Genomic DNA, 27,253 nt, shown 5'->3' with positions numbered 1-27,253 from the left:
CAAAATAAATTCCCCTATTTAAATCTTTAAATGCCGTTTTTGTATTTTTCCAGTATCAATATCTCAGCCTATGGAGCACCTACTAACACCAAACTTTCCAGTTATACACTTAGCAGTATTCTGAAGATATTTACAGAAGGATTTGTTGATAAATCATTCCTGGCCTCATTTATGTGACGATATAATAAAAAAATATGGCAAAAATTTGTTTTTTAGACTATGGACAGTATATTTTGATTTCCTAGGAAATGAAAGCAGATTATAATGAAATCCCTCTGTAATTTTCTTTTCATTTTGTGTGTAAACAAAATGAAAAAAAAAAAGAATTTTGCACCTGGCTTTATCATATGTTCAGAACTATCTTCCAGAAATATATGCAAATCTGCGCATATTTAATGAGATTATGCCTCATTTGCATAAATAAACGTACAAATTTCTAAAACTTGTAATACATTTTTTTCATACTTGTATAAGTAATCAACTGAGGAAGTTTCATGGTGATATCTAGAGTAGAGAGTAGAGTAGAGTATAATTTATTAATCCCGAGAGAAATTAAGGTGTCCAGTAGCAAACTTACATCACTACAAAATACACAAGGCAATACACACATCATTACACATATATCAACCATGTATTATTTTAAATTATTATCCTATTCACCTGTAGTGTCTCGCCTTAAGCAATTGTGAAAGTTTAGATGATTTTTTTCCAGGATGTACTATGTAACCCGTCTGTGGAGGGTAACTGTAGCTACCTGGCCAACCTGCAGGGGGCGATAGCTACTCTCAGATTAGGGCGTCTGCCCTTGTTGCCTTCCAACGAAAAAGAAGAGATTTGGACGGCAGAGGTGGGGAAAGAAAAAAAAAAAGCATAGGAATTACTCCTGTTTACAACAACATAATGGATCCCAAATGGTCGAATACCCGTTGCAGGCGGATTTTATTGATCGGATTTACGCTATACGTTGCATTAGGTGAGTACCGAGGGCTATCACGGGTTAAGGTTCAATTTTGAAATGCTTTAAATATGAGCTAATTTTATTAGATGGGATATCAGGATAGCCTGCTAGCGATGTTACACCCCCCCATCCTGAATCCTGCTGATTAATACGCCTTTGTTCTTTCTCGCAGGTAGAGTTGGTATCTAACACACTCGGACACATTGTTTTTTTTTTCAGAGGAATGGCAGTTAAATGGCAGTTAGTCGTGACTTAGAGGTTAAATTCAGCAGAATCTGAATGGGGATTGGTTGGTGTGGAAGGTGGCTGCCGCCCTGCTTAGTGCCTTCGACTGGAAGGTGACGGTGGACCAGTCCTGGAATAATTAAGGAGGCTAAACCAGTTTGTTGTAAAATCACAGTTGGGCGCAAACACCGATTCCCCAACAGTTTTGGACTGACCGACGCGAAATGCATCTTTTATAACACACATGTCCTTAGGTGTGCTATCGTACATGTAGCCGGGGACTGTTTTTGTTAGCCGTGTGTAACTACGTGTCACCCGGGAGTAGTCCTTTAACAAACCAGGTTAGAATATTATTATTTTCTGTGTTGGAAAATAAATTTAGAAAATGTTCAGGGTTTGAATTAGAATTTGAATCACGGACGTTGACTGGTTGTAGGTTGTGGTATTTTACTAAGACAAACTCTGTCGGTAATTGACTGGCTTCCAAAAACCTAAGATAGCATCACATTTCCTTGTTGTCTAACCTCTTCCTGACCCAAACGACGAACATCAGATTTGATAGCACAAGACTGCAGGCCTGTGAATTTGTTCAGTTGGTCAGCGGATAACAACAATAAGCTAGGCAGTTGTGACATCAGAATCAGAATCAGAATGCCTTTATTGTCATTATACATGGTACAACGAAATTTAAAGCCACCAAAAACAGTTCAAAGAGTGCGAATATTAAAAAATATATAAGTAATTTAAAAAATATAATAGAAATCTGGATTTCCAGTCGACGTATCCTGATACACAAGTAGTGTTTTAAGAAGATATTTGTCTCAAATGCTTGGAAAAACAGGTGACCTGGAAAAATCTGATGGCCACCAGAGTTGGTAGCCTGCTTCCTCTTAAAAATAGGAATGTTTGTAAAGAAATATGGTGATGATCAGTCAAATATTTGATGAGTGATGATGATGATCATCATCATGATCAGTGACAGTATGGAACTGGTCCAAGTCCCTAATATTGTATTGTGTACAGTACAGTGGACAGTCTATATCAAGAAAATAATGTTTTTTCATCTCTTTGTGCATGTTTTGCGTTATTTCTACCTGTTTAACGTGCGTGTTTTTTGTGTGATGCCCGTCATTGGTTTGATCTCTGGATTCTACAGTTTCCTTGGGCAAGATGCCAATCCTGAACATTTTCAAAATGTTCAGGATTGATTTGAGTCACGGATGTTGACTGGTTGTAGGTTGTGGTATTTTACTAAGACAAACTCTGTCGGTAATTGACTGGCTCGGCTTCCAAAAACCTAAGATAGCATCACATTTCCTTGTTGTCTAACTTCTTCCTGACCCAAACGACGAAGCTTAACATCAGATTTGATAGCACAAGACTGCAGGCCTGTGAATTTGTTCAGTTAGACAGCGGATAACAACAATAAGCTAGGAGTTTTGGCAGTTGTGACATCACAATTTTGGACCAAATATGAATTGGGGCCGTATTGGTGCTGCAATATGTTCTAATGTTCTCATTTCAAATGCTTCTTTATAGTATTTAGTATATCTGGCCACACCACACCAAATCAAATCAAATCAAATTTGTTTATATAGCACATTTGATGTATAAATAATTCAAAGTGCTTCACATAAAATAAAAGCATTGCAGCAGGGAGTGGAAGAAGTATTAAAATACATAAAAGAATATAAAGAGAAACAAATAAAATAATTTAAATGAATTTAAAAACAAGCAACAGTCCAGATAAGTTCAAAGATGTCGTGCAGATTTCATGCATAGACACACGAGAACAGAAATGTCTTTAACCTGGATTTAAAAATGTCTCCATTTGTTGAAAGTTTAATCTCCACTAGTAGTTTGTTCCACTTGTTTGCAGCATAACAGCACAATGCTGCTTCTCCACCAACATGAACTTTAGTGCTTAGTTTAGCTTGTTTAACACCAACACTACCAGTACTGTATTAAGTCGACTGTGATTAATTTAGCTTTGCAGCGTCCCAAACTCATTTCATGCCACAAATGACACGCATCAGAATCGGTGACTGTCTGTTATGAACGTACAACAAACAGGAAGTAACATTCAGAACCGTAATGAGTCAGTGTTTGCTTCAGAGAAGGGATTTAACTGCTTCTCTGCTTTGAATCTCATGCTGATATCATCTGACGGAAGGGAAATGGATGACAGACATTTCCTTCATTGTGAAATTGTCTCCAACAGACTTCTTACTGATGTCTGAATTTGTCACTTCATTCTACAGATATGGATCTGTTTGCTGTCTGTTCTCCTTTTGCATTACATGTTGCCTCTCAGATGATCTGACTGTAGGAAAACAATGTGAGGGTCACGTGTTCCTGTCTGCAAAGCTTGTGACCCTTTTCCTTTTTTTTTTTTTTTTTTTTTTTAAAAGATTGTTATCCTTGTGCAAAACTAATTGGCAATGAAGGTGAGTGCACAGTCAAACATTCCCCACTTATGGACAGGGTATTAATCAGTAAGCGATGCCGTTAGCACTTTAAGAGACAAGTTGTTGTTGTTTTTATCTTTCTACTTTGCACCTTGATAATATGATTACGAACATTGTCAAAAAATACAACGTGAATTTGTCCTTCGGGATTGTGCAGAGTCCATCGGTTGCACAGATTATTCTTCCGTTCTCTTTAGTAGAAACGAACCGAGCAGAATCGGTTCACGCATCTGTTTGAATGACTTTATATGTTTATGCATTTGGCAGACGCTTTTATCCAAAGCGACTTACAGGTAGGCAGGAAGGGTAACAGGGGTCTTGCCTCAGGACCCCTACTGGAGGTAGTACCTTTCATGCAGGGGATTTGAACCCAGGTCACCCACATGAAAGATGACACATCCGAACGATGCACACGTCTCTCAGTCTGAAGTCAACCTGTGTCTGTGTTAAGCGCAGTCAGGTGCTACACGCAGACGAACATCTGATGCCGCACAGCACTCCTCATGCTGTCGTTCATTAGGCACGCGGCCGGTCAGAAAAGAGCAGGCGCTCACTGCTAAAACGACTCCCAACTTTACAGAAAAGCACTGAAGGTGTAAGGTAGACATGGACAAAAGCGAGGGATGGATTTAAACTATTGATTTCTGGGAAATGCTTCCAGAGCACTTTAATAATTTCCTTGCGCTTCAATAACTGAATCGCGCTCAAAGGTCTTTCAACGACAGACGTGCCAATAAATCAGACATTGACAGATTTTACTACTTATGTTTGTATCTTCATCTTTTTTTTCTTCCTTGCCTAAAGCGGGACAACATAAGCCTGTGTTTTGTTTTTTTTTAGCCGATGTGCCAAAAATAATTGAGGCTTTTAGTCTTCCATTGTGCTCCTCAAATGTCAACATTTGCTTTTCTGTGGACTTTCTGTGCTACCGATCTAGATCTGAATAACATCTCTGGGTGCAAGATGTCAGCTTGGTCGCTTTATTTGCTAAACAATTGAAAATTTGAAAAAAGAAGAAAAAAAGCTGCCCTGAGAGCTTGTCACTGACCAGAGAAAAGCACACACCATGCGCCAGGTGCAGGTACATTTTGGATTTGGCTGAGATCATTTAAAACGACTGCACCGTCTTTTATGTGCTCCGGAATAATTGAACCAATTTGTCTATTTGCTCCATTGCAAAGAAAGATCATTCGACTCTTCTGTGCTTTCCACTGCGGACGCTGTCCCGGCTCTACGAGCTGTTTATCATGGCAGCGTTGGATGATGTTTCAGTGACTCACAGACAGGAAACAAAACTTCCCTGTGTGTGTGTAGACGGATCATCGCACAATCGCGCGCGTGTCAACCCGGCACTGAGCGCAGAGGTGACATCTCTGAGTGAGCGGAACAACTGTGCACCACAGAGCTCAGCTTCTGTCTGCAGAGGAGAGCGTCCGCGTTTAAGTCTGAGCTTCTGTGGTCAGAAAAAACACGCTGATGGATTCTCAATTCATGCGGCACAGCATGCTTATGTGATCTGTGAACATCCCTGTGTCATTTGCTATTCGCTTTCACAGATTTATGGTTTGGTAAGCGAAGGGAAAAGATTTCCAAACATTTTCTTTCTTTTGTACAACTAGTAAGCGTGCTCAGGGAGGTTTTAAGGACACACTGCATGCCGCACTGAGCTGTGACATGATTTCAGCTCTTTGGGAATCGCCGTGTTGCTGTAGAAATACTATTTTCTATCTGTCAAACGGTGTTATCTCTTACAGTTTACACAAATGCAAGTGCAATAAGGGGAAAAAATGATGTGCCTTTGTGACGGGCTGCTAGCAACAAAGTGCCCACAGACAGAATTTAAATGAGCTCCTCCCTCGGTTGTCTGATATGTATAGACGCAGCGCTGGTTCACCCTTTGAGTTGGGTGCATTTTGTTTCTTCTGAATGATTCATAGGTCAGAGTGAAGTGCTTAACAAACCCCAAAAAGTAAACACATTCCTCCGAGAATGTAAATCCTACACAAGGACTGAAATGAAAATGAGTGAAAAGGCAGAGGAGAGCCTTGAAAGACCTCCAGAGTCTCAAACTGTTGCTCAAGACCACTTTAAAAGATTACAAGAGCGAAAGAACCGAGGGGTGGTTCAAGCCTGCATGCGTGGGTTAAAGACCTTCAGTTTTTTTTTAAGCTTTGTAGTCGGAACCGCTCCGGTCTACAGAGTACAGTGTGTCTCCTGAACTGTGACGCTCAGCCTGCAAAGATCTAGGGGATATTGGGGGAAACGGTGTTTATTAAAGTGCCAGTAAAAGCATTCGTTTTGAATCCACAGATACCCCGAAGGGGGCTTTAAGGCACGATGGATGCCACTCTAAAGGCAGCATTTTAGGCCTTGATGTTTTGAATTTTAATATTTCCTGATGGCTTCTCAGAGGTCACAGTTGAACTTTTCTCTGCTGTGAAAGCATGTGTTTGGCATCTGATAAGCCTTTAAATGCAGCAGCCTCCTTCTTAAAAGTGAGCTTCCTGCTGGTAAGTCATTGTCTCCCCAGTAGCCTCCTGCAGGGCCCAGTGTTGGTTTAATGCGGGGCTGCTTTCCGTCTGCACCCCCACAAATATGCACTCGGTCTTAAGCTCTATTACTGTCGTGTTTCCTAACACCGGGAACCTTTTTATTCCCCCTTTTATGAACAGTCCCAAAACACGCGTCGGCTATCGACATACACGCCGACCCCGAGGTGATTGTACAGAACGGCACGACGGGAATTCTTCGATGCACCTTCAAGTCCAGCGAAGTGGTCAGCAGCTCCACATCGGTGACCTGGACCTTCCAGTCGAGTCAGCCCGACAATCAGTTCTCCAAAGCGCCGTATGTGGTAAGTTCCCACTGGTCGTATCCGCTCGGGGGAAGATTTCCCACACTTTCAGGATGTTTTCCTGTGATTGTTTTATCTGTTCCCGACACACGAAGAAAGGCTTCGGCTGTTCCTCCGGGTTAAATGCTCATTTTGATTGTTTTTTTTTTGTTTCCTTTTATGATGCTTTTATGTATCTTTACATTAGATACTAGTTGTGTGTGGGTTTATTGTGGCCCTTCTTCTGCTCCAGCATCATGACTTTTATCTCATCGAACTTCTAATTTCCCTGTTTTATTTCTCATTTGCGTATCCCGCTGACAACACTATATCTCTTTGTAAAAGTCTGGCTTTCGGTGGCACGATTTCCGTCCAAGTTTGCTTGGGAGTGCAAACTCTCTCAGCAAGCAGACTGATTCGGCCGCAGGAGAAAAAATTCACGAAGCTCGTCACTGATGAACGTTTCAAACAGAGATTTACCTTGAAGTCATGCTGAGACGTTAAAGAACAAAAGACACCGTGAACAGCAGCTTTTTTCTTAAAGGTTCATGTTTAAGTCTTGCTAATTAGAAAGTAAATGCAGAAGGCAGCTGTATGGAATCCTGCAAGTGTGAAGGATTAAAAAAAGTCCCTTTTTTAAATATTTTGTTTTTTATAGTACACACTGGTTTTTGTTTACAGAGCTCTCAGGCTGGGCGGGGCCCCCCCTCTCCGCTGCGATCTCCTGCAAATATAATGACACAGCCAAAGGGTCTTTAATTTTCACTGCAGTCGTGTGAGAACAGATGTATGCAGTCATCGTGTGTTGCACAATGAGCCAGGAAAAATGTTTTCTTTAAAGCGTCCGCCCTGTCTTGTCAAACAAACTTTACTTTACGGAAAAGCTCTAAAGTCGACGGCAAAGTGTTCCAAATTCTGCGGATCTCTGAGCGAGAGAGGAGATTATCCAGATGTTATTTTATTCTTTCTTGTCGTTTCCAACGGACGTGGCTCTTGTACTGCAGAATTTAAACAGTTTAGAAAATAATTCAGGCCATTTATCTCTGGAGCAAAAAGCATAAACTCATTACGAATCAATTTTGTGAATGAAAAAAAAATGAACAAGTGTTGTTTTATCTTCTAGCATCTGGTAGCTACAGCATCTCTGGTGTTACATAATAGAAGAAAAACACGCATACAAGTGTCACGTTTTCAGACTTCCAGAGATCCACACCGTGTTAATGTAGAGGCGCTGCAGAGTGATGCGTCTGTTTACTGAGTCAGTCTGGGGCCGTGATGGACATCGACATCTACAACTGCTGTTGTTTATTCTTTTATGTATTGTTTTTGTTTGTTTTAAAGCAGTCACTGCAGACGTCGGATGAGAAGCTGCTGATTTTTATTAGTTTTTATTATTATTTTTTTAATTTTTTCCAACGTGTTTTTAACTCTTTGACAAATCTTTAACCCCCCCGACGTTAATTTTTACACTATTGTCGCCACTGACCTCTCCCGACTCCATTTCTGTGGTGCTACATGCACTCCGAATATAGACGAAGCTGCACGTCTCTGTGTTGCGCTGCACCTTTTCAGGTTTCCATGCATCACAGCAGGACACGCAGCAGTTGGCACGTCCTTGTTTTGACCTTATTGGTTTGCCGTGAACACCTGTGTGATTTATTGTAATGCATGTTGCATGGGCAGCAGAACCAGTTTTAATGGCTGTGAACCTTTTTTTAAATATTTCTGCTGTTTAAAAACGGCACATAAACACTGACCTTTGTACAAAGTGTTCTAGTATTATAAATATGGCTGAATATGACCGTTACTTTCACTTTTGCCCTCTGTTTCTGGTTGCTGCGTGTCTCTCATAATAATAATTAAAAAAAAGACATGTGAAAGTAATTATTTAGCGCATTGATTATTGTTCAGATTATTGTTGTGATCGAGGAAACTTTTAAATGTAAAGGCAGCAGTTTACACCCTTATTGTCCTCATAGTGTAATGTACATGCAGCATGATTTGTGTGCACTGAATACTTTTACTGGAATCTCCAATCCTGTTGTAATACTTAATCCAATTTTTTTTTCCCCTCTTTGCAGATTTATTATTTCTCTAATGGAAAAGGATTTCCGGGGCAAGATGAGTTCAAAGATAGAGTGCAGTTTATTGGAGACATCAACAAGAGGGACGTCTCGATACAGCTGAGTCCGGCTCAGTTCAGCGACAACGGGACCTTTTTCTGCGACGTGAAGAACCCGCCTGACGTGAAGGGCACACAGGCCCGGACGGAGCTCAGAGTCGTCCTGAAAGGTGACTTACTGTTGAAATATCTGTTTTGAATTTAAACTCTTGACGTGAAGGTAATTATTTCTTTTCCCCACGAATGTCAGTCCAAGCTACAGGGAGGGCGTTAAGAATTAGATGAATGCGAGCGGGCTTTGTTAAAAGGACATTCCTCCTGATTCAGTGCGAGCAGGACCATGACCTTGGCGAGACACTTGGAAGTTGTCTTCACCCACTCGCAGATGCCTGAGTCTGATTGGTCCGTCAGGCTGCAGCCTCAGAGCGCTCTTCTCTCTGCATTTTTCTGTCTTGCTGTGCTCAATCTGTCCTGTTTTTGTTTTTATCAGAGGAGACTTTTATCGGTCAGTGTGGCTTTTCGCTCCACGGTTTATCATTCAGTGTAAGTTAATGATACGATATTAACTGGACGGCTGCAGTTTCAGACACAGTGACCTGGATTCCATCAAGTGTAATCTTTAGCCACTTTTTAGATATGCATTACTTTCCAGTAAGCTGGTGGGAACTGGCATGGGTGTGAGTCATGTGTGAATGATCCTCCCGGTGCTGTGATGTTTTGCAGTGGAAGTCTCACTTAGATCAGACCCAGTCATATATTCATATCACTTTCAATGTGTCACCAATGTGAACCACCACAGCAGTCACATTAACAGACACACACAGCAGCGGCAGGCTCATTTGACACATGCTCAGCTGTCTAGAGGAAACTGATAGATCTGTTTTTTTTTGGTTTTTTAAAATGAATAAATACCAGCACTGTGGATTTTCCTCCTCCATGGTTTCACCTGTGATAATCAGCTGCAGCACCGAGTAGAATCTAAGCCAGATTAATGAGCTGCAGATATAAAAAGAATGTTTTCGACCACTCCCACCCTTTGCCGTTTTGTTTAGCACAATGCCGCGTGCTGGTTAGCTTGATGCACAGAAAGGTTTTAAGAAATGTTCGGCTCTCTGAGCTCCACGGTGCAGCTTCTGACAGAAAAACATCAGTAAATGTGCTGAAAGTGTTCTCAGGTGCAGTAAACATTGTGTTAACAGCTATATTATCACTAACGCAATCAAACCTTTAAAAGCACAGCAATGACTAGGGATGGGAATCGAAAACCGGTTCTTGTTGAGAACCGGTTCCCATTGTTTCAATTCCTTGGAATCGTTTGGCCATTTTGCGAATGATTCCCTTATCGATTCCAGTGGGCGCAGCGTTGCGTGGCGAGTCCAGCGCAGCCAGCAGTCAACAGTAAACATGGCGCCCAAGCGGTACAAACGCTCGAAAGTATGGTTACACATCCCTAAAAAAGACGACAACAGGGCAACTTGCAAAGTGAATATTTCACCAAAGGGAGGAAATACTACCAACATGCAATAACTATGAATGAATATCGCGTTTTCGATCTGCTCCGGACTAACGTTGGTGAATCTGAACCCAGCAGCAACGTTAGCAACGTTAGCATGTCCTCGGCTAACACTGCAGGTAACTAACTAACTAACAAACACTGCCTATCATGTTAGCACCATTTGCCTCATTGTAAAAGCTGCTGTTAGTAACGGTTAAGGTTAAATGAATGCCTTCTCAGGCATTACATTTAGATGAAATCATGAGAGACAGAGCCTGACTGGCTCAGAGCCAGAGGCTGGTGGTACTACCCCCAGTTCACCTCTACCTCCAGCTTCTCCTTTCACCAGAGCAGGAAGAGTTAAATTACCCAGGCCATGATAGACCAATGTGGACCTCACCGTTGTTGGGTTTGTGAGGTCATGACTCGTGTTACTTCTAAACTAAACAAAGTTGATGCTAATCGACCGGTTTGTTGTCCTTTTTCTCCAAATGAGAATCGATAAGGGAACCGACAAAGAACCGAATCGTTAAGCAGAATCGAAAATGGAATTGGAATCGTAAAAATCTTATCAATTCCCATCCCTAGCGATGACTCTTCAATAAGTTTAGATATGTAGAAAGGTGGTTTAAGCTGCTTCCATCTACCGTTGGCACTTATAGAATAACCACGCTGACATGAACCGTCGTGATGGGAGGAAATGCTGTTGTAAGAAAACTGTCACTCTACAAAGACTGTTGTTATACTCCACTTTATGTACCGTCCCATCAAGTGCAAAAGGCAAATATCGCACGTGCACTTTGGCTCTTTGTGTCACTTTCACAGTAATTCAAAAGTTACAAGAGTAGGAATGACTGGTCTGAACACCTCGACTCTCAGAACTTTGTGGTCACTCACAAAAACGGTCACTTTTGAAAAGATGTGTCATCAGTTTTTTGGGGTTCTTTTTTCTACCAACATCAACATTTTTTAATGATATTGTCACGACAGTGGTCCAAAACTTAGTGAAAACACATAGTTTACGTTGAAACGGCGCTCGCTATTTGTGGCGGAAGACTTCGAACGTGTAAATTGTTCTAACAGAACACAGATATCCAGCAGGTGCGCTTGTGTTATCTGTTGTCAAAAGGGAATGAGTTCACGCCACGGCTCGTTATTTTGGGTTTACCGGCGGCTGTGCGTTTTGCCAGGTGCCAGTTTGTTCTGTATCTTTGTATCTAGGAAGCAATACTGCGGCAAAAGAGAGTCAAATGTGTTTGCATTTCTTTTCCTTTTATGTTGGCTCTCACAAAGAGCTGCTTTGGTTATTCCGTCTAAACACACAAAGCTTTTGTACGTGCTGGATGGATGAGTAGGCAGCGACACTCCAGTTAAAGTTGTGGTAAAACTCTGAGGTTGTGTTTTATTTTGGGTTGCATAGTGTTATTTGTACATGGTGTGGATACTGAGCGAGTGATGTGGCCCCTTTACAGAGAATCTCATTTGTGTCTGCAGTGTGTGCATTCAAAGGGCATTTTCAAAAGCGGCACTCCTAAATATTTTCTAGGAAAGTCCTTTTTTATTGTGGTTTTATTTACTGGAGAACTACAATTTAAAAAATAAATGAAAAAATCCTCGTTACCCAAGTACTTACAGTAAGTACTGAGTTAATCTTTTATCTGATTGGAGCCGCTCTAGTTCCCGTCTCTGTGAGGCCAAAGGCAACAGGCAGCCGTTAGCTGGTAGTTAAACAGGGTTAAAATCCCCTAAAGGTTAACGGTGGAAACTGTTGCCGCATGTCTCAACTTATCTTAAAGATCCTTCACTGCAGTGTCGTACAGGGAAAAAAGGCACTAATGAAGGCCAGTTATGTTGATGACACAAAACCTTTCCTCAGGTTTGTTGGGTCCCTTTTTTTTTTTTTTGTGTGTGTAACTTTCAAAAAGCCCTGAATCAAAACCATCTGAGAGGCTTTTATTCGGTGTACCACATGCAGTTACTCAAGAGAGAGCTGTCACATTTCCTTTGAGGATAAACAAACATTGTGATATTTCTGCTATAAAAAAAAACTACCGACAATTTAAAGTGGAGTTGAATGCAAATATATATATTTTTTGTTCATTATAGGAAAAAAAAAGATTGATGGGGTGTGAGGACCATAGTGTGATACCAACCGGCCTTTTATAGTGGTATTTTTTTTTTTTTTGCTGTTGTTTTTATTATATTGTTATTATCTTAATTTCTACTTTTGTTGTCGTTGGGGGGTTGTGTTGTCATATACATATTCCACAGAGTAGGCTGTGCCATATCTTACTAATTGTAAGATGTACGGACACAAATCTGTTTCAGCATCTGAAACTAATTGACGTTCCAGTGTCGGTTGCAAAACTTATGGAAATCACACACAGGAAAACAAAAAATCCCAAGAAAAGAGTGGAGGTCGCATTAACCAGACCTCGCTCTGTATTTCATAGGGATCCACGCTTCTTGTGTTAACTTTCCTAATGTGCCGAGGATCTTTGCCTCCAGCAGTTTGTTACGATAGAAACTCTTTTATTTCACACTGGTTCCGTTTAGGCCGGTGGCCGTGCGGTGTGGCAGTGCTGCCCCGTGATGCAATGCTCTGTGGCATCAGTGGCCAAAGAGTCTTCAGCAGATGGCTGCAAGAAATATCTGCAGCGGACTTCACCGTGTTGCAAAAGTAGAACGGCATTATTCACGGTGTTCGCAGCAGCGTGTTTCTTCCTTTTTATACTGTGCACAGTGAAAATGAGTACACCCCTGTTGAAAAGTAACATTTTGAACAATATTTTAATACACACACAAGTTATTCCCAAATCTTGGTGTCATCAGATCACAGGACATGGTTCCAGCAATCCATATCCTTAGTTTGTTTGTCTCTGATGAGACAATGATGAACAAATTTGCTTTCGATGGTGTCAAGCCTGTGTGGTGGTAAAAAGTGATTTGTACAAAGAAAAGTGCCCCATGCTTAAAGTCAAGCATAGTAGTGGGAGTGACATGGTTTGGGGCTGTATGGATGCCATCAACAGTAGGAAGCTGAATTTCACCAAAAGAAACATGCTTGTCAACATGTACTGTGACTACTGAAGCAGATCATGATACTCTCCATAGGATTTCAGTCAAATCTCACACACGTCTCTTTTAGCCTGGTGCAGACTCAAAATGTAAAATTTCAATGTAAGGCAAGGATGAAACGCACAACGATGACCTCCCTTTTAATGCCTTTTCATTTCATGACATTTCGGGCCAACACGGCCCATTCTCAGGGAGTTTAACATAGGGGTGTACTCACTTTTGCACCAGCATAATTTCACAAAAATGGACAAATAGGTCATTTAAGTTATATTATTGATCTTTCTTTTCTGTTGTAAGCTGAACAGATGTTGTATTAAACTTACTCTATGCACGTTTTGGGAATAACTTGTGTGTGTATTAAAATATTGTTCAAAATGTTACTTTTCAACAGGGGTGTACTCATTTTCACTGTGCACTGTATTAATGTATTTCATTCCTTGAAAACTTCGCCCACCTGTAACATGAACTTCCAACATTGCAAAGTGATTGATGGAAACGAGGAATACAGAAAAGCACAACGGGTTGCTGTAGGTCCGAGTTAGACTCGGATCTCTTCACATGTAACTGATATTTCTCCTATGTTTCTGCCTTTTGTGCACGTGTATGAAGAAAGTGAAACGGTGGGTTTCCCAAGAGGATTTATTTCACTCAAAAAGGTTAACATGCATGTGGGGTATTGCTCAACAAGGAAGAACAAGTGAGTGCATAAAAAGAAGGGCAGTTGTAAATGTGTTCTTTGAGTGTGTCTGTTGTGTCCCTGCAGAGTCTCTGCCTCAGAGCAGCACGGCCATGATAGTCGGAGGAGTTTGCGGTGCTTTATTTGTGCTCGTCCTCATCGCTGTTGCTGCCTGCCTTGTCATGAGGATGCTTCACAACCGCCATGATTACGAAGGGTAAGTGTGCTATTTCTACTTTGGTGACATTAATGTTACACAGCATCTAGTTTCTGACTCGAGCTCCTTTCCAAAGTAAGAAAACTTTGGAAACCAACAGCGTTTACAGCGGCAACGAAGCCACAGATCTTCACTTTTACACACACGTCTCTCGTTATTTAAAACTTTGGCCACGAGTCTTCTTCTCAATCAGCGATTTTTGATCAAATTCTATCAGGAAAAAGAATCAATGTCATATATTTTCCTACTCCGTCAAATGAGTTTACTGCTCACAATCTACTCTGAAAATGTTTGATGCTGTTGATGAAAAGGTTGTTTCACAGCTGAATGATGGGGGAGATCTTCTGAATCTTTTCACTCTTTCAGGGATTTATTCATCAGGTCGTAACTGACTCTCTTTACAAACCATTTTTGTTTCCTGTGTTTAAATCCAGATGTGTATAATTTTCTTTGATCGCTTCAAACAGGAATGATTTTGGCTGCATGCAAGGTTTTATTGTCTGGGTACGTGTGTGTGGGCCTCGATCACAGGCTGATTTCTATTTCTAAAGAAGGAACCCATAAAGTTTTCTGATTCTAACCTTTCCTGCATGGGAGACGGGTCACTCTGTGTACTTACTGGGAAATAATGACGTGTTTTTGGGTGATCTAATGCAGTTACTAATTATTAACATAGTGTTTCTTTTAAAACTAGATTTTGATTGCTTGAGATAGTTTGACCATGTTGATCCCGCATGCTCCAGCAAATACTCTCTCATGATCCTTGTTAAAGTCGGTGAGAAGTCTGGTATTAGAGCTCAGATGTGAGAGATGTTGGAACGGCATCCCGACTAATTCGGTCAGGAAACGTCTCGCTGCTCTCGCCCGGCCGTTGAGCGGTTCGATCCTGTGAGCCGTACCAGCAAACTTTGGGGTTGCCGTTTGCACTGGTGCCAGTCATTTTTCCTTCCTTACAGCGTGTCTACACAACTCATTTCTACTAACCTGCTCCATTAACATCTGCTAATGCGCTTGTTGTTGACTAAGCAACACCTTGTCTTGTCCTTGCATGCGTTTGCATGCAGTTAAGTAGCCTGGTCAGCTCTCTACTTCAAAGTTAATCTGTTAACTGACACATGAACAACATGGTTACTGTAATGTAAAGTAAATGAATAGATAAACCTGGTCAAACCTCAAAATAGTTCACGTTATTAATTAGGGACCCCCCCCCCCCCCGCCCCGATCCGATACTTCTACAGAACATTTAAAAAGAGGAAGAACAATCGCAGAAACAGATCCAGGATATACCTGATTTATTTATTTATTTATTTATTTATTTTATTTTTTTAAATACCTCCACACCGCAGACATTCATGTTCTGCTTTGCTTTGCGGCACGCAGCAAAGTGACGTCATGCTGCATGCGTTGTTTCTGTGTGGAGTTGAGACGGTCTGACTCTGTACCACCACAGAACAGTAAATACTAAGCCGTTATTTTTTCCTATTTGTTTTTAAATATTATAGTTCTGATTTTTTTTTTTTTTAAATAAATAATCAGAATATATATATATATATATATATATATATATATATATATATATATTCTGATTATTTATTTTATTTTTTTCAATTTTTTTTTTTAACCTATCCAGTTGTGTACACGCGTGTGTCTGTCCCTAGCATCGTTAGCAGGCTGTCAGCAAAGCGTTTCGCAACACGGAGGACAACTGTTTGGACAATGCTAAAATAAATTGTGCGCTCGCATGTTTAGGGGAGACATCTGCACAGCTAGAAGGAACACACACCAGAAAATCGCAGTTTGTCACACTGGTTTATCGCCCGGTGTATCTGCGTCTCTACTCGCCACCACCGCAGACGGGCTGGGAAATGTCTCCACACACAGATCACTATGAAACAAATAAATCGCGTGGACGGTCTGTCCTTTGATTGGCCTGCAGTCTGAACAAAGCCAAAAAAACCTGCATAATGTGACCGGGGAAATGATGACATCCTCAAACACGTGACACAATCCGGCTCCAAGGCCGGATTAACTCTATGGGCCTGCGGCACAGTGCCCAGGGGCACCAACCATTCACAGCCAGTGGGGGGGCACCACACGACAAACTTTAAAAATAGTTTTTTCACGAATGTTTGTACACTTAAAATGATTACATTTGACACTTGACATAAATATTCATATAAAATTCATTGTTAAAACTAATGTGATAAGAACAGCAACGATATATCATAATTCTGATAATAGTGGCCTAATGTGAACATTAACCCCCCCTCCCTCAACCTGTCAGTTGAGCCAGTCCACCTATGGTGAAATGCATCATGTTTTTTAAAAAACGCGGTAAAAATAAAAATAAATGGATAGACATCAATTGAGTGGTTGTGCGAAGAGAAAAATAAAAAGACTCCAGGCGTTTAGCGGCAATTAAAAATGTTCCAGTGTTAGATCGTTTCTTTATAAAAACATCGACAACTGCTGACAACCAGCTGGCTATTGCTAACGGTCCCACCAGCTACCACAACCGGACGGCTAAATATGCAGCATCAGCACGGCACGACGGTAAGAAAACCAGGTTTCTTACAAATGATCTCTTCCAATGCCAGCTGCCGAACAAACAGTCAGTCTCTAGAGATTGGCTAATCTATTCCCCTTCAACCGGCATGGTGTATTGTTTTGCGTGTAAATGCCTGGCCGGGCAGCAAAATGCTTTCACCGAGGGGTACATTGACTGGAAACACCCGGACAGAGTCACAGCCCACGAGAAGAGCGCAAGCCACCGCGAGTGTCTGCTCGCACTTCTCAGGAGGTCACGGAACGCGGTACGGTTGATGTTGTTCTCAGACAACAAAAAGAGGATGCGGCGAAGTATTGGAGAGAGGTGTTGCAACGCATTGTGGCCGTGATTAACAGGGTGCTTGTGCAAGTCTTGAAAGTCTTAATAAGTGTGGAAGTTTGAAGCACTGTTTTCCAGACCTTGAAAAGTCTTGGATTTTGTGTGAAAGTCTTAATAAAGTATGGAAAATAAATGTATGGTAGTATTTTACAGTATGCTCAAAGGCATTGTGAAATGAGAAATAGGAAGGTGGGCTATAAAACTATCATTTTACTAACTGGTCACGTACTGTATTAGCCCAATGGGATGAGATGTGAGTGAAGAGACTGAATTCTACACACATTCATCCATCCATTCATTTTTTATAGATAGTTTTTGTGACACTTGTTTGATGTGAAATTCATGTACTTGTGATTTTCATGTTTTGAAACGTTTTCATCAGTAAAAGCATCATTTACTGTGAAGAATGCATTTGTTCATTGAATACTAGCCTATAAAAATGAACATTTCTAATAAACACAGTTGGTACAATCTGAAGTAGGCAGTAGGCACACAAGTTACAAGTACATATAGTTAAGGTCTTTGGCAAAAAAAGTAGCAGTTTTAAAAAAGTCTGGAATTTTGATTTGGAAAAAGAGCGAGCACCCTGATTAAGTTTTGAAGTGGTTTGGCATTCCGGGGAGACAACTTATGGTGCTCTGGGACGGCTGTGGCAATGACGTCCCCCTGGATAATAGGAGTGTTGTTAGTGCTGCATAGGTGGATGCTCTTTGAATTGATAATATATTTCAGTATAGACAAATGCTCTTTGAATTGATACACATTTTGAATCTGTACATTTTAATATATGGATGCTGTTTGGATTGATAGTGAATTGAATTGATTGGTTTTAAATGGAGATATTTGAATAATCCTACATACTGTATATAGATGGATGCTGCTTTAATTGTAACTGATTTTGAATGAATACGTTTGAAAAATGTAGCCTAGGGGCACCACATTGACTTAATACGGCCCCGTCCGGCTCATCCAGGTTTCTTTCACTAACCAGGTTACTGAAGTGCATGCAAACGCAGTTTTTGTCCATCCTCTTTGGTTGATAACATCAAACTCTAACCACTGTCTTCCTCATGTTTCCATCTGGTTGATAAACTTCCATCATCGACTTGCCTTTTCTTGACACGTTTACTCGGCAGAAATGTTTCCAGGCTTTTTGCTGACAGTGTTTCAGTCGGCTTGTAATGATGGGACAACAAATCGTTCAGCACGCAGTGTTCATGTTGAGTTTCTCAGGTGAACTGCCTCTCATTCTTGTGCTCATGGTCATAGTGTCTTTGCTAGAGATGCACTGAGAACCTGTGACTCTTTAATAGTCCTGCTAGAAATAACGGAAGGATATTTTTTCTTTTGATCAATTTGTTGTTTAATTGGGATTCAAATTTCCACAATTTTTTAACGATTCGACCTGCAAACGAAACAAAAACGCAGATCTCTGGATTATAATTCAGAAAATATGGAGAACTGTGCCAACTTTCTGCAGGAACAATAACTTTTAACTTTATCGTCTATTCACAAATGAGCTGTTCGGCCTGGTGTTTATACCTACACTTATTTAAGAATCAATCATTTAAAGCGCAAAAGTTTTTATACCAATACAAGTATCAAATCAAATTTATTTATATAGCACATTTCATGTACAAACAATTCAAAGTGCTTTACATAAAATAAAAGCATTGCAGCAGGGAGTGGAAGAAGCATTAAAATACATAAAAGAATATAAAGAGAAACAAATAAAATCATTTAAATGAATTTAAAAACAAGTAGTGATTAAGCATTATTTATACTGTGCAGTAGTCATTATAAATCTGTCCTATAAAGTAATAAATTAAGCTTTTGTCAAGTATTTGACACTTTAAACCCAAAATTCAGACTAAAGATGATGTAAATAACTTGAACTTGAGGAATCGAGCCCGCTTGTACAGAATTTACGAGGTTTACTTTTGTAGCCGGAGCCATCAGGTCAACAAAACAAGTGCACAGCTACTTGTGTGGTTCCGCTCTGTTGTATGTGGAGCATATTTAGCAATGTTGGCATTTCTAGCAGGAAACGTGCAAAAATCATTAGTCATGCATGTGTAATTTTTCTAAAACCCCCAAGTCGACGCCCGCAGACTTCTTTTAACGTATACAGCCCAACAATCCAGGAAAAAAAAGTGGATCAACGATAAAGTAGAAGGCAATGAAATTAGGTGTTAAAATAGGGTTAAAATAGTGAAATATATATAATAATATCATATATTTGAATCTGAAACAACATATCCACACTGATTTGAACTCCAGCCAGTCGTTGTTGTTCCTGCAGATCTGTTTAACATTTTGCCAAAAGATGACATCATTATCTCATCCATCCTCAAAGCTTGGCATCATTTTATTCTGGGTGTTTGGAAGCGATGCGATACCTTCTAAATGCCATCAGTGCACCTCTAATCTGCTCTCAGCTGCATTGTTTCATGTGCTCATCTTCTCATTGCTTTATTTTTTGTTTTTTGTCTTGTATCCCATTATGTGCGTTTGTCTCGATTTGACTGTGCACCAATGATTGCTCGACACCACGGCAAATCGTAAACCCTAAACTAGATGTACGTCCTTGGAAAGCGTGAGCTCTCAGGCTCCGCAGCCACGAAAGAAGGTGGAGTCCGGCCGGGAGGGCTCCAGGTGTACCAGTCCCTCGGGTCCACTACAGGTAGGAGCTGGGGGACAAAGAAATCCGCTGGCTGCCACCACTTCACCGGTAAAGCTTGCACTAAATGTGGCCGGATCCTTTCTACATGCACACGTCTCAATAAATGTGTTATCGATGAAGATTTACGGGTCACTTAGCAGAACTGGGGTTACTGAATTGTCCACTTATGGTGTTCAGACAGCCGAGAGGATTCATACCATTCACAAGTCTGTCAGTTTGATGTAAAGCTGCGGGTGTCCTGTCAGGTTTGTTTTGCTTTATAAATAAGAAGTATACACTTAAAAACCACAACATTAAAATCACCTGTATGGCTCCTCTCAGGCCACATCCTGAGCTTTGTAGCCGGGGAGCGTTTGGGCGTTCGTTTGTTCAGGGCGGGAACTCTACTGAAGACGCAGAGTTTGGAGGCGGGGTCAACACTTTGAGCTCTTTGTTGTGTTCCTTAAAGCTTTTCTTAGTTTCGACAGCCTGGCCTGCCGGTGGTTTTAATGTTGTGGCTGATTAATGTGTGAACTAATTGTCTAAGCTCATCTTTGTACATAACAGCCTGTTTTCAGGAGGTTTTTTTTTAACCATCACACAGAACACTGTTTAGGCCCGTCAGTCAAAACCTGTTGAGGAGAAAGAGAGATCGTAATGGTAGTTAAAAGAGAGTCATCTGCATTCACCAAGCTTCCTGTTTGTTTGTTTGTTGTTTGTATCTGAATGTATGTGCTTTTTACTTTCTTGTTTTTTTTACACCGACTGCCTCTCATCTCTGCTCTGCGTCCTGTCGTTGTGCTCCAGGGCCCGGTGATATACGCCCAGTTGGATCACTCGGGCAGCAAAAACTCCTTCCATAAGATGGAGCCAGTGGTCTACGCTGACATTCGTAAAAACTGAAGATGGGGACCAAAAAGACAAAAAAGAAAAAAAAGAAAAACACAGTAAAGGATGAGACCTCTCTATCAGCTGCTCTTGGGAAGGGTGGGGATATTTCAACAGGGACAGAATCGGTGCAGTTTGTCTTTTTTGTTTCTTTTTTTTTCTCCCCCTCCCCTCTCTTTTTCTCCTTATTTTGTCCTCTGAAAGCATGAAGCTGTAATATGATAAAGTAATGTCTCCACGTGCTTTGTTGTAAAAACAATAAGAGCGAGGAAAACACTCCAGTCGGACCATTACATCAGCCTTCAAATTGTTCTCCACTACAGGGATTAGAGTCAGAATAAGAATGCCTTCACAGATATCATTCCAATGTAAAATATTTATATTTTCTAATCCTTGTAGTCCCGAACCCCTCCCACCCCCGTTTAGAAAAGTAGAAATTCTGCCTGCTGTTGCACTTAGTGTTGAAGCAGTCCATCGAACATCACTTCCACTGGTGCAACGGCAGGCAGAAGACAGTCCATCTCCACGGGAGGCGCTTCCATAGTGATCTTGTTTTGTAGAGGCATAATAAACTAGAGTAAGATTTTCCATCGCCCTCAGTAACTTTGCATGCAGTCGTAATAACATCTAGAATATAAAGTCGGTACGCCTCGCTCAGCTAGTTTTGCGCAGAAGAAGCCGTCTGACGTGGTGTTACTGTGAATGCTTCAGCTCTCTGTGAAGTTCTGGCATGTTTGCTGTGGTACCTTTTTAAAAGACATGAACTCCCTTCCGATTTTCACCTCAGTGCAACACGGAGCATCTTTGGAGTTTAAAAAACTTTTAAAGTGGCTCTGGCTTTGCGTCGCTCCGTTTGATCCCTTAAAGTACATTTAAAGACACGCTAGCAGTGCTGCCCAGCTAGATTTCTATGTTCTCCGTCACTGCCTGTAGGTGTGACTTTAAAAAAAAAAATATATTTTTTGGGCAGCTCATTATTTCATGTCGGCTTTGTTTGAAAACGTGCATGTTGACAAAAAAATGTTCATTTGAGGTGAAAGATCTCCTTTTCTGAGAACCGGGAGATGTCATTTGTTAAACAAAAGGAGTTCTAAATACACTGTTTGCATGCAATTTACTAACGCAACAAGCATTATTACAAAATAACTGTTTTTTTAAATCAATGTATTATGTTAAACTTTTTCCTCTCTAAAGGGCCAAATATCTGATATCAAGTTTTTGTTTGTTTGTTTGTTTTGGTTTGTTTGTTTTTTGTTTTTCTCTCCCAGATACTTTTAAGCTTTAAATGCATTCCAACTTTTTTTTTTTCTTTTGCCTTTTTAAAACGGTTTGTCTTACAGCATTCCTAAAGCCAAATTTGTCTTTTTTTTTTTTTTTAATTTTGTTTATGCTTCGTTTACCGACGAAAATATTTGTGTTGCAACCAGTCTGAAAGCCATCACGTTGTGATTCAGAATGCAGTAAAATGTGCTAAGCTGCCCAGTGTTTGTTGATAATTCTTGCTCATCATTTTTAAGATATCGTGCTGTTTACTGTAACTCATTCCAGTGTGGTGTGGATGTCGTTCCATTAGAGGACATTAGTTTTGCTGTAGAAGGTCAAGAAAGTCATTGACTTGCTTAAATGCTTTCTCTCTTTGAGTCTTCATTGTTTAGTCGCAGACACTCTGACGTGTGCGCAGTGCCTGCCGGCCAACGGTTCATCCGGTTATTTCAAAATGGTTTGAATTAATTTGTCTTCGGTCCACAGCACAAACAAAAAACATCTAAATAAATCTAAAATTCGTTGAGCTTTAAGTCAACGATCCGTTGCTTGAAAAGGAAGTTACACTGCTGCGCATTTAGTTAGGAATTGCAATTATTTAGTGAATGTTGATGTTTACGACTGCTTAAAACAGGAAAATTCCTGCAACAGGTGAAAATGATTAGCAGCGTCGCGCTTTCTCAGGCGGCCGTTATTTGTTTAGGCTTGTTTGGTCTTTGATCTGGAGGGTGTTGATAAGGGGACGCGTCTGCCCACATTTCAACAGGTTTTTAGAGCAAAAGATCGTGTACTGGAAGATGTGCTCGGATTAAAATGGGAAAAGAACTAGAAACTGCTGCTTTCAGTCATGTTTTTAACTAAAATGGCTGCTTATTTCTTGGGGTGTCAACATGGCTGCGAGCCCAGATCCAGAGATGAGAAGAGGCAACGTTGAGGGAAGTCGTGAAAACGGGCGAGGCGGTCTGCTTTAAACAGTTTCCTGATGCAGTCACTCCTGAACCTTCTTCATACTTTAGTGATGCTTTGCAAGCTTGAATTCTCTTTTTGTCAGCTTATGAGTAATACCGCTGAATGTATAACACAAACTTTGAGATTACAGGCATTTCTGCATTCTAGTAATGTGACGACCGTTGAACCAAGATATGGAATTTATAGATTTTCTTGATGTTCATTTTTAAGAAACATTGAAAGCAGGTTTTTTTTATTTTTCGTCTAAAGCAGGGTCGATTGTGTCGTTAAAGTTACAGAAAACCAAAGACAGTCAGGTCCATAAGTATTTGGACAGAAACAACTTTTTTCTAACGTTTGTTCTGTACATTGGCACAATGAATTTTTAAATGAAACGACTCGGGTGCAGTTGAAGGGAAAAAGACTTTCAGCTTTAATTCAGCGGGTTGAACAACAAAAATGTGAACAAAATGTTTTTAATACGATCCCTTAATTTCAGTGGCTCAAAAGTAATTGGACAAATTAAATAACTGAAAATAAAATGTTTATTTCTAATATTTGTTTGAAAACCCTTTGCTGGCAACGACAGCCTGAAGTCATGGACATCGGATGCTGTTTGTGGGCCGCCCGATCAAGTCGGCATTTAGCTGGATTTGAGCAGACGGTACGTCTCTGAACACCTCAGAATTCATTCGGCTGCTTCTGTCCTGTGTCACATCAATAAACACTGGTGTCCCAGTGCCACCGGCAGCCATGCCGTCGCACTGCCTCGTTTTACAGATGTGGTACGCTTTGGATCACCAGCTGTTTCACACCTTCTCCGTACTTTTTTTTTTTCTTCTAGGCATCATTTCTGGTTGAGGTTGAGGTTGGTTTCATCCATCCAAAGAATGTTTTTCCAGATCTGTGCTTGCTTTCTTCCAGTCTAGCCTTTCTATTCTTGAGGCTTATGAACCCTCAGTGTTTACTTCCATGCAGTCGTTCTCTTTATGGTGGACTTGGACATCGGAACACCTACCTCCTGGAGAGCGTTGTTCACTTGCTTGGCTGTTGTGAAGAGGTTCGTCCTCTCCATGGAAACGATTCTGCCATCATCCACCACTGTTGTCTTCTGTGCAGGTTTTTTTTGCCTTGATGAGTTCACCAGTGCGTTCCTTCTTTCGTTCTCAGGGCGTACCAAGCTGTAGATTTTGCCACTTCTAATATTATAGCAATTTCTCGGCTGGGTTTTTCCTGTTTTCGCAGCTTAAGGATGGCTTGTTTCACCTGCATGGAGAGCTCCTTTGACCTGTTCACAGCAAAAAAAGTCTTCCAAATGCAAGCGCCCACACCTCTAATCAACTGCAGGCCTTTTATTTGCTTAATTGACGATGACATAATGAAGGAATTGCCCACAGCTGCCCGTGAAATGGCCTTCGGGTCAATTGTCCAATTACTGTTGGTCCCTTTTTAAAAAGAGGGTGGCACATGTTAAGGAGCTGAAATTCCTAAACCCTTCATCTAATTTGAACGTGGATACCCTCAAATGAAAGCTGAGAGTCCACACATTATGTCCATGTTCATTGAATAACTATAATTGGAGTGTCCATGTTTCAGTAAACAGGGAGAAAAAAAAAAAGCGAATTCGCATTGTAAAAGGGGCGATAAACGCTTCTCAACCTCTATTCGTAGCTGCCATCTGACCGAAGACATCTTTAATTCCGTCCATTTTGATAACACCCAATGCAGGCACCGTGTCGCCTTCCGCCTTCTCTGTTTAAGTCTCTTCCGTTGGTTCTTGTTTGCTTTGTTCACTACTCAGCAGCATTCATTTCGATGTACTGACCATAAAAAAAAGAACAACCACGTTTGATACTGACAACCCATTAACTGCTGGTGGCTTTGCTCCTGACCGTGACTTGTTGCAGTGTTTAGTGCTGTTGTAGAAATTGTGATGTAAACTATAAATTATGAAAGTCCTCCCGATTTGACCAAACTGATATGTGCAGCACTCGGTGACGTGAGTGAACGAAGGTTGCACCGTTCGCCCACGACCGGTCTTAAAAGTGCGTGCTCCGTGTTTTTTTTTTTTTTTCGATGGTAAATAGTTGTGTGTTATTTGCGAATTGTTTGATATGTTATGTTATGTAAAATCTGCACTATGTCTTGCATATCAAAGACGACAATGCCCTGTGATTCTTATTTTTTTGTTTTGTTTTTTGGTTCATCTCTCAGTGACCTTGGCCTCAGTTTAACGTCTTTAAAACTGGAATGTTGTACATTTAGTGCCTTTTACATTTCATCTGCTAACTTGAACATCTGCTCAAAATAGAAAAAAAGATAAGATTCATTTATTTTCCTTTTATTGTATGTATTTTTTTATACACATAATATCGCCTCTGTATCCACTGTTCAAATTTTATATAAAACCTACTCCTGGCCAATCATTCTGGTGTTTGCTCTGATTATTTTCTTCTCAACTCCTTTGAATACGATGAAGCCTAAAATATTTGAAACCTTTTTAGTGTCCAACACAAAGATCAAAGGTCATATTTGTTGCTCTTAAACTTACATTCTGCCACTTGAAATGATGAATTTTGTGGTTGGCTGTTTTATGTAAAACATTCTGAAATGTCATATTTCAGCAGCCGTGGATCCGACTTTTTGCCTTGGAAAACTGTATCTGGATGGGTTTGGTGAGGTTATGGTGACCACACCTGCTAATTCAAGCAGAACAATTAAAAACAGAGTTTAGACATGGACACCAAGTCCTTGCCTCAGTGTCAGCTATTGAAGTAATTGTTTTCCTTTAACAGGTTAAATGTTTGTTTAAATATCACCATCGCACTGGATTTAAAGGGGAACTGCGGTATTTTCAACATTAAGCTTCATTTATGAGTTGTCTGCAATGTTTTAGAACCCCCCTCACCGCTTTTTTGATGTTTACTGCTGTCTCCGGTATTTGCCTAATTTTGATTCATCTCAACCTGCTTCAGAATGGCAAGTCATATGCATGTCTTAAAAGGTCCGTAAAAGCACCATAAACGTCCGTTTTCAAAATCATCAACTCACTCATATCAACGAACATCCAGTACAAAATGTCAAATAAAACACGACAGAAGCAACTTTTCGCAACGAAATTTGATATGGATTACCAGTGCACACCAGTAACCACTCCAGTGAGTTGATTATTTTATAGATGTTTGAAATTTGCACAGTAAAAGTTCTGTATTTTGACTGCAATTGTGTTTGCATTCCGATTCCTCACTTCATTAGATCATGAGTAGCACTTCTTTGTAAACAGCATCATTTTGTGGGGCGTTATTCTATGACGGTAAAATAGACCATCCTAAATTATTCTACTGCAGTAATTCTGTTCTCAATCTGTAGAAAATGCTGTGAACACCTAATTTTGCATGGGAAAAAAAAAATACTGTGATATGTATTTTTGGTCATACCACCCACCCAGCACTATATTACACCTATCGAAATAAATCCTTTCTGTACTTTTGGCCAGGATGACGACAGTAGCCTGTCTCTGTAATCACCAATGTTATTATTACAATGAGATTGTGTGAGTAACACGTATCAAACAGAAAGGTAAAACTTCAACAACTAGTCTAGTATACATCTACTATCAACATTTCTTGAAATGACAACCGTGACAGCCTGTTTACGATCATTGTGATGTTGAACAATCTTACTAATTTTGAAATATGACAGTTTAAAAAATATGAAAATTAAGTTTATCTTCAAATCCTTTCAAATCTTAACTACTTCAGCATACTTTCAGCTAGAGACACCATTCACATTTTAAAATGTTCATAAGACATTCAGCTATTACCAAATATTTCAGCTTTTAAAAATATTCAGCCAATTTTGAAGTATCACAGTTTAAAAAATATGAAAATTAAGTTATCTTCAAATCCTTTCAAATCTTAACTACTTCAGTATACTTTCAGCTAGAGACACCATTCAACTTTTAAAATGTTCTGAAGAGATTCAGCTATTACCAAATGTTTCAGCTTTTAAAAATATTTGGCCAATTTTGAAATATGACAGTTTAAAAAATATGAAAATTAAGTTTATCTTCAAATCCTTCAAATCCTTTCAAATACTTTCAAATCTTAACTACTTCAGCATACTTTCAGCTAGAGACACCATTCAAATTTTAATATGTTCATAAGATAGTCAGCTATTACCAAATGTTTCAGCTTTTAAAAATATTTGGCCAATTTTGAAATATGACAGTTTAAAAAATATGAAAATTAAGTTTATCTTCAAATCCTTCAAATCCTGTCAAATCCTTTCAAATCTTAACTACTTCAGCCTATTTTCAGCTAGAGACACCATTCAAATTTTAAAATGTTCTGAAGACATTCAGCTATTACCAAATGTTTCAGCTTTTAAAAATATTCAGCCATTTTTTAAATATGACAGTTTAAAAAATATGAAAATTAAGTTTGTCTTCAAATCCTTCAAATCCTTTCAAATCCTTTCAAATCTTAACTACTTCAGCCTATTTTCAGCTAGAGACACCATTCAAATTTTAAA

The 27,253-nt window shown here is 40.1% G+C and overlaps 1 protein-coding gene across 2 annotated transcripts; it reads left to right on the top strand.

Moving 5' to 3' along the window:
• Positions 1 to 800: 800 nt before the first annotated feature.
• Positions 801 to 25,146, top strand: LOC142402005 (myelin protein zero-like protein 1). Of its 2 annotated transcripts, none has more exons than XM_075487450.1 (6): positions 801 to 973; positions 6,324 to 6,505; positions 8,566 to 8,776; positions 13,943 to 14,072; positions 19,537 to 19,642; positions 20,429 to 25,146. In XM_075487450.1, exons 1-6 carry the CDS (start codon positions 901 to 903, stop codon positions 20,522 to 20,524), a joined length of 798 nt encoding a protein of 265 aa, XP_075343565.1. In that variant the 5' UTR covers positions 801 to 900; the 3' UTR covers positions 20,525 to 25,146. The 2 variants fall into 2 exon arrangements, with proteins under 2 accessions (XP_075343565.1, XP_075343564.1); XM_075487449.1 differs by having other exon boundaries at positions 19,537 to 19,690.
• Positions 25,147 to 27,253: the final 2,107 nt, after the last annotated feature.

The sequence above is a fragment of the Odontesthes bonariensis genome, chromosome 16, assembly GCF_027942865.1.
Source record: "Odontesthes bonariensis isolate fOdoBon6 chromosome 16, fOdoBon6.hap1, whole genome shotgun sequence".
Classification (NCBI taxonomy): domain Eukaryota; kingdom Metazoa; phylum Chordata; class Actinopteri; order Atheriniformes; family Atherinopsidae; genus Odontesthes; species Odontesthes bonariensis.
This window is presented reverse-complemented; position numbering and strand designations above follow the sequence as displayed.

Excerpts from the sequence above, each read along its gene's own strand:
- LOC142402005 (XM_075487449.1), top strand. The coding sequence starts at position 901 with ATGGATCCCAAATGGTCGAATACCCGTTGCAGGCGGATTTTATTGATC. Across the intron at positions 8,777-13,942 it reads GCTCAGAGTCGTCCTGAAAG|AGTCTCTGCCTCAGAGCAGC; the intron begins GTGACTTACTGT and ends GTGTCCCTGCAG. Across the intron at positions 14,073-19,536 it reads AACCGCCATGATTACGAAGG|ATGTACGTCCTTGGAAAGCG; the intron begins GTAAGTGTGCTA and ends ACCCTAAACTAG.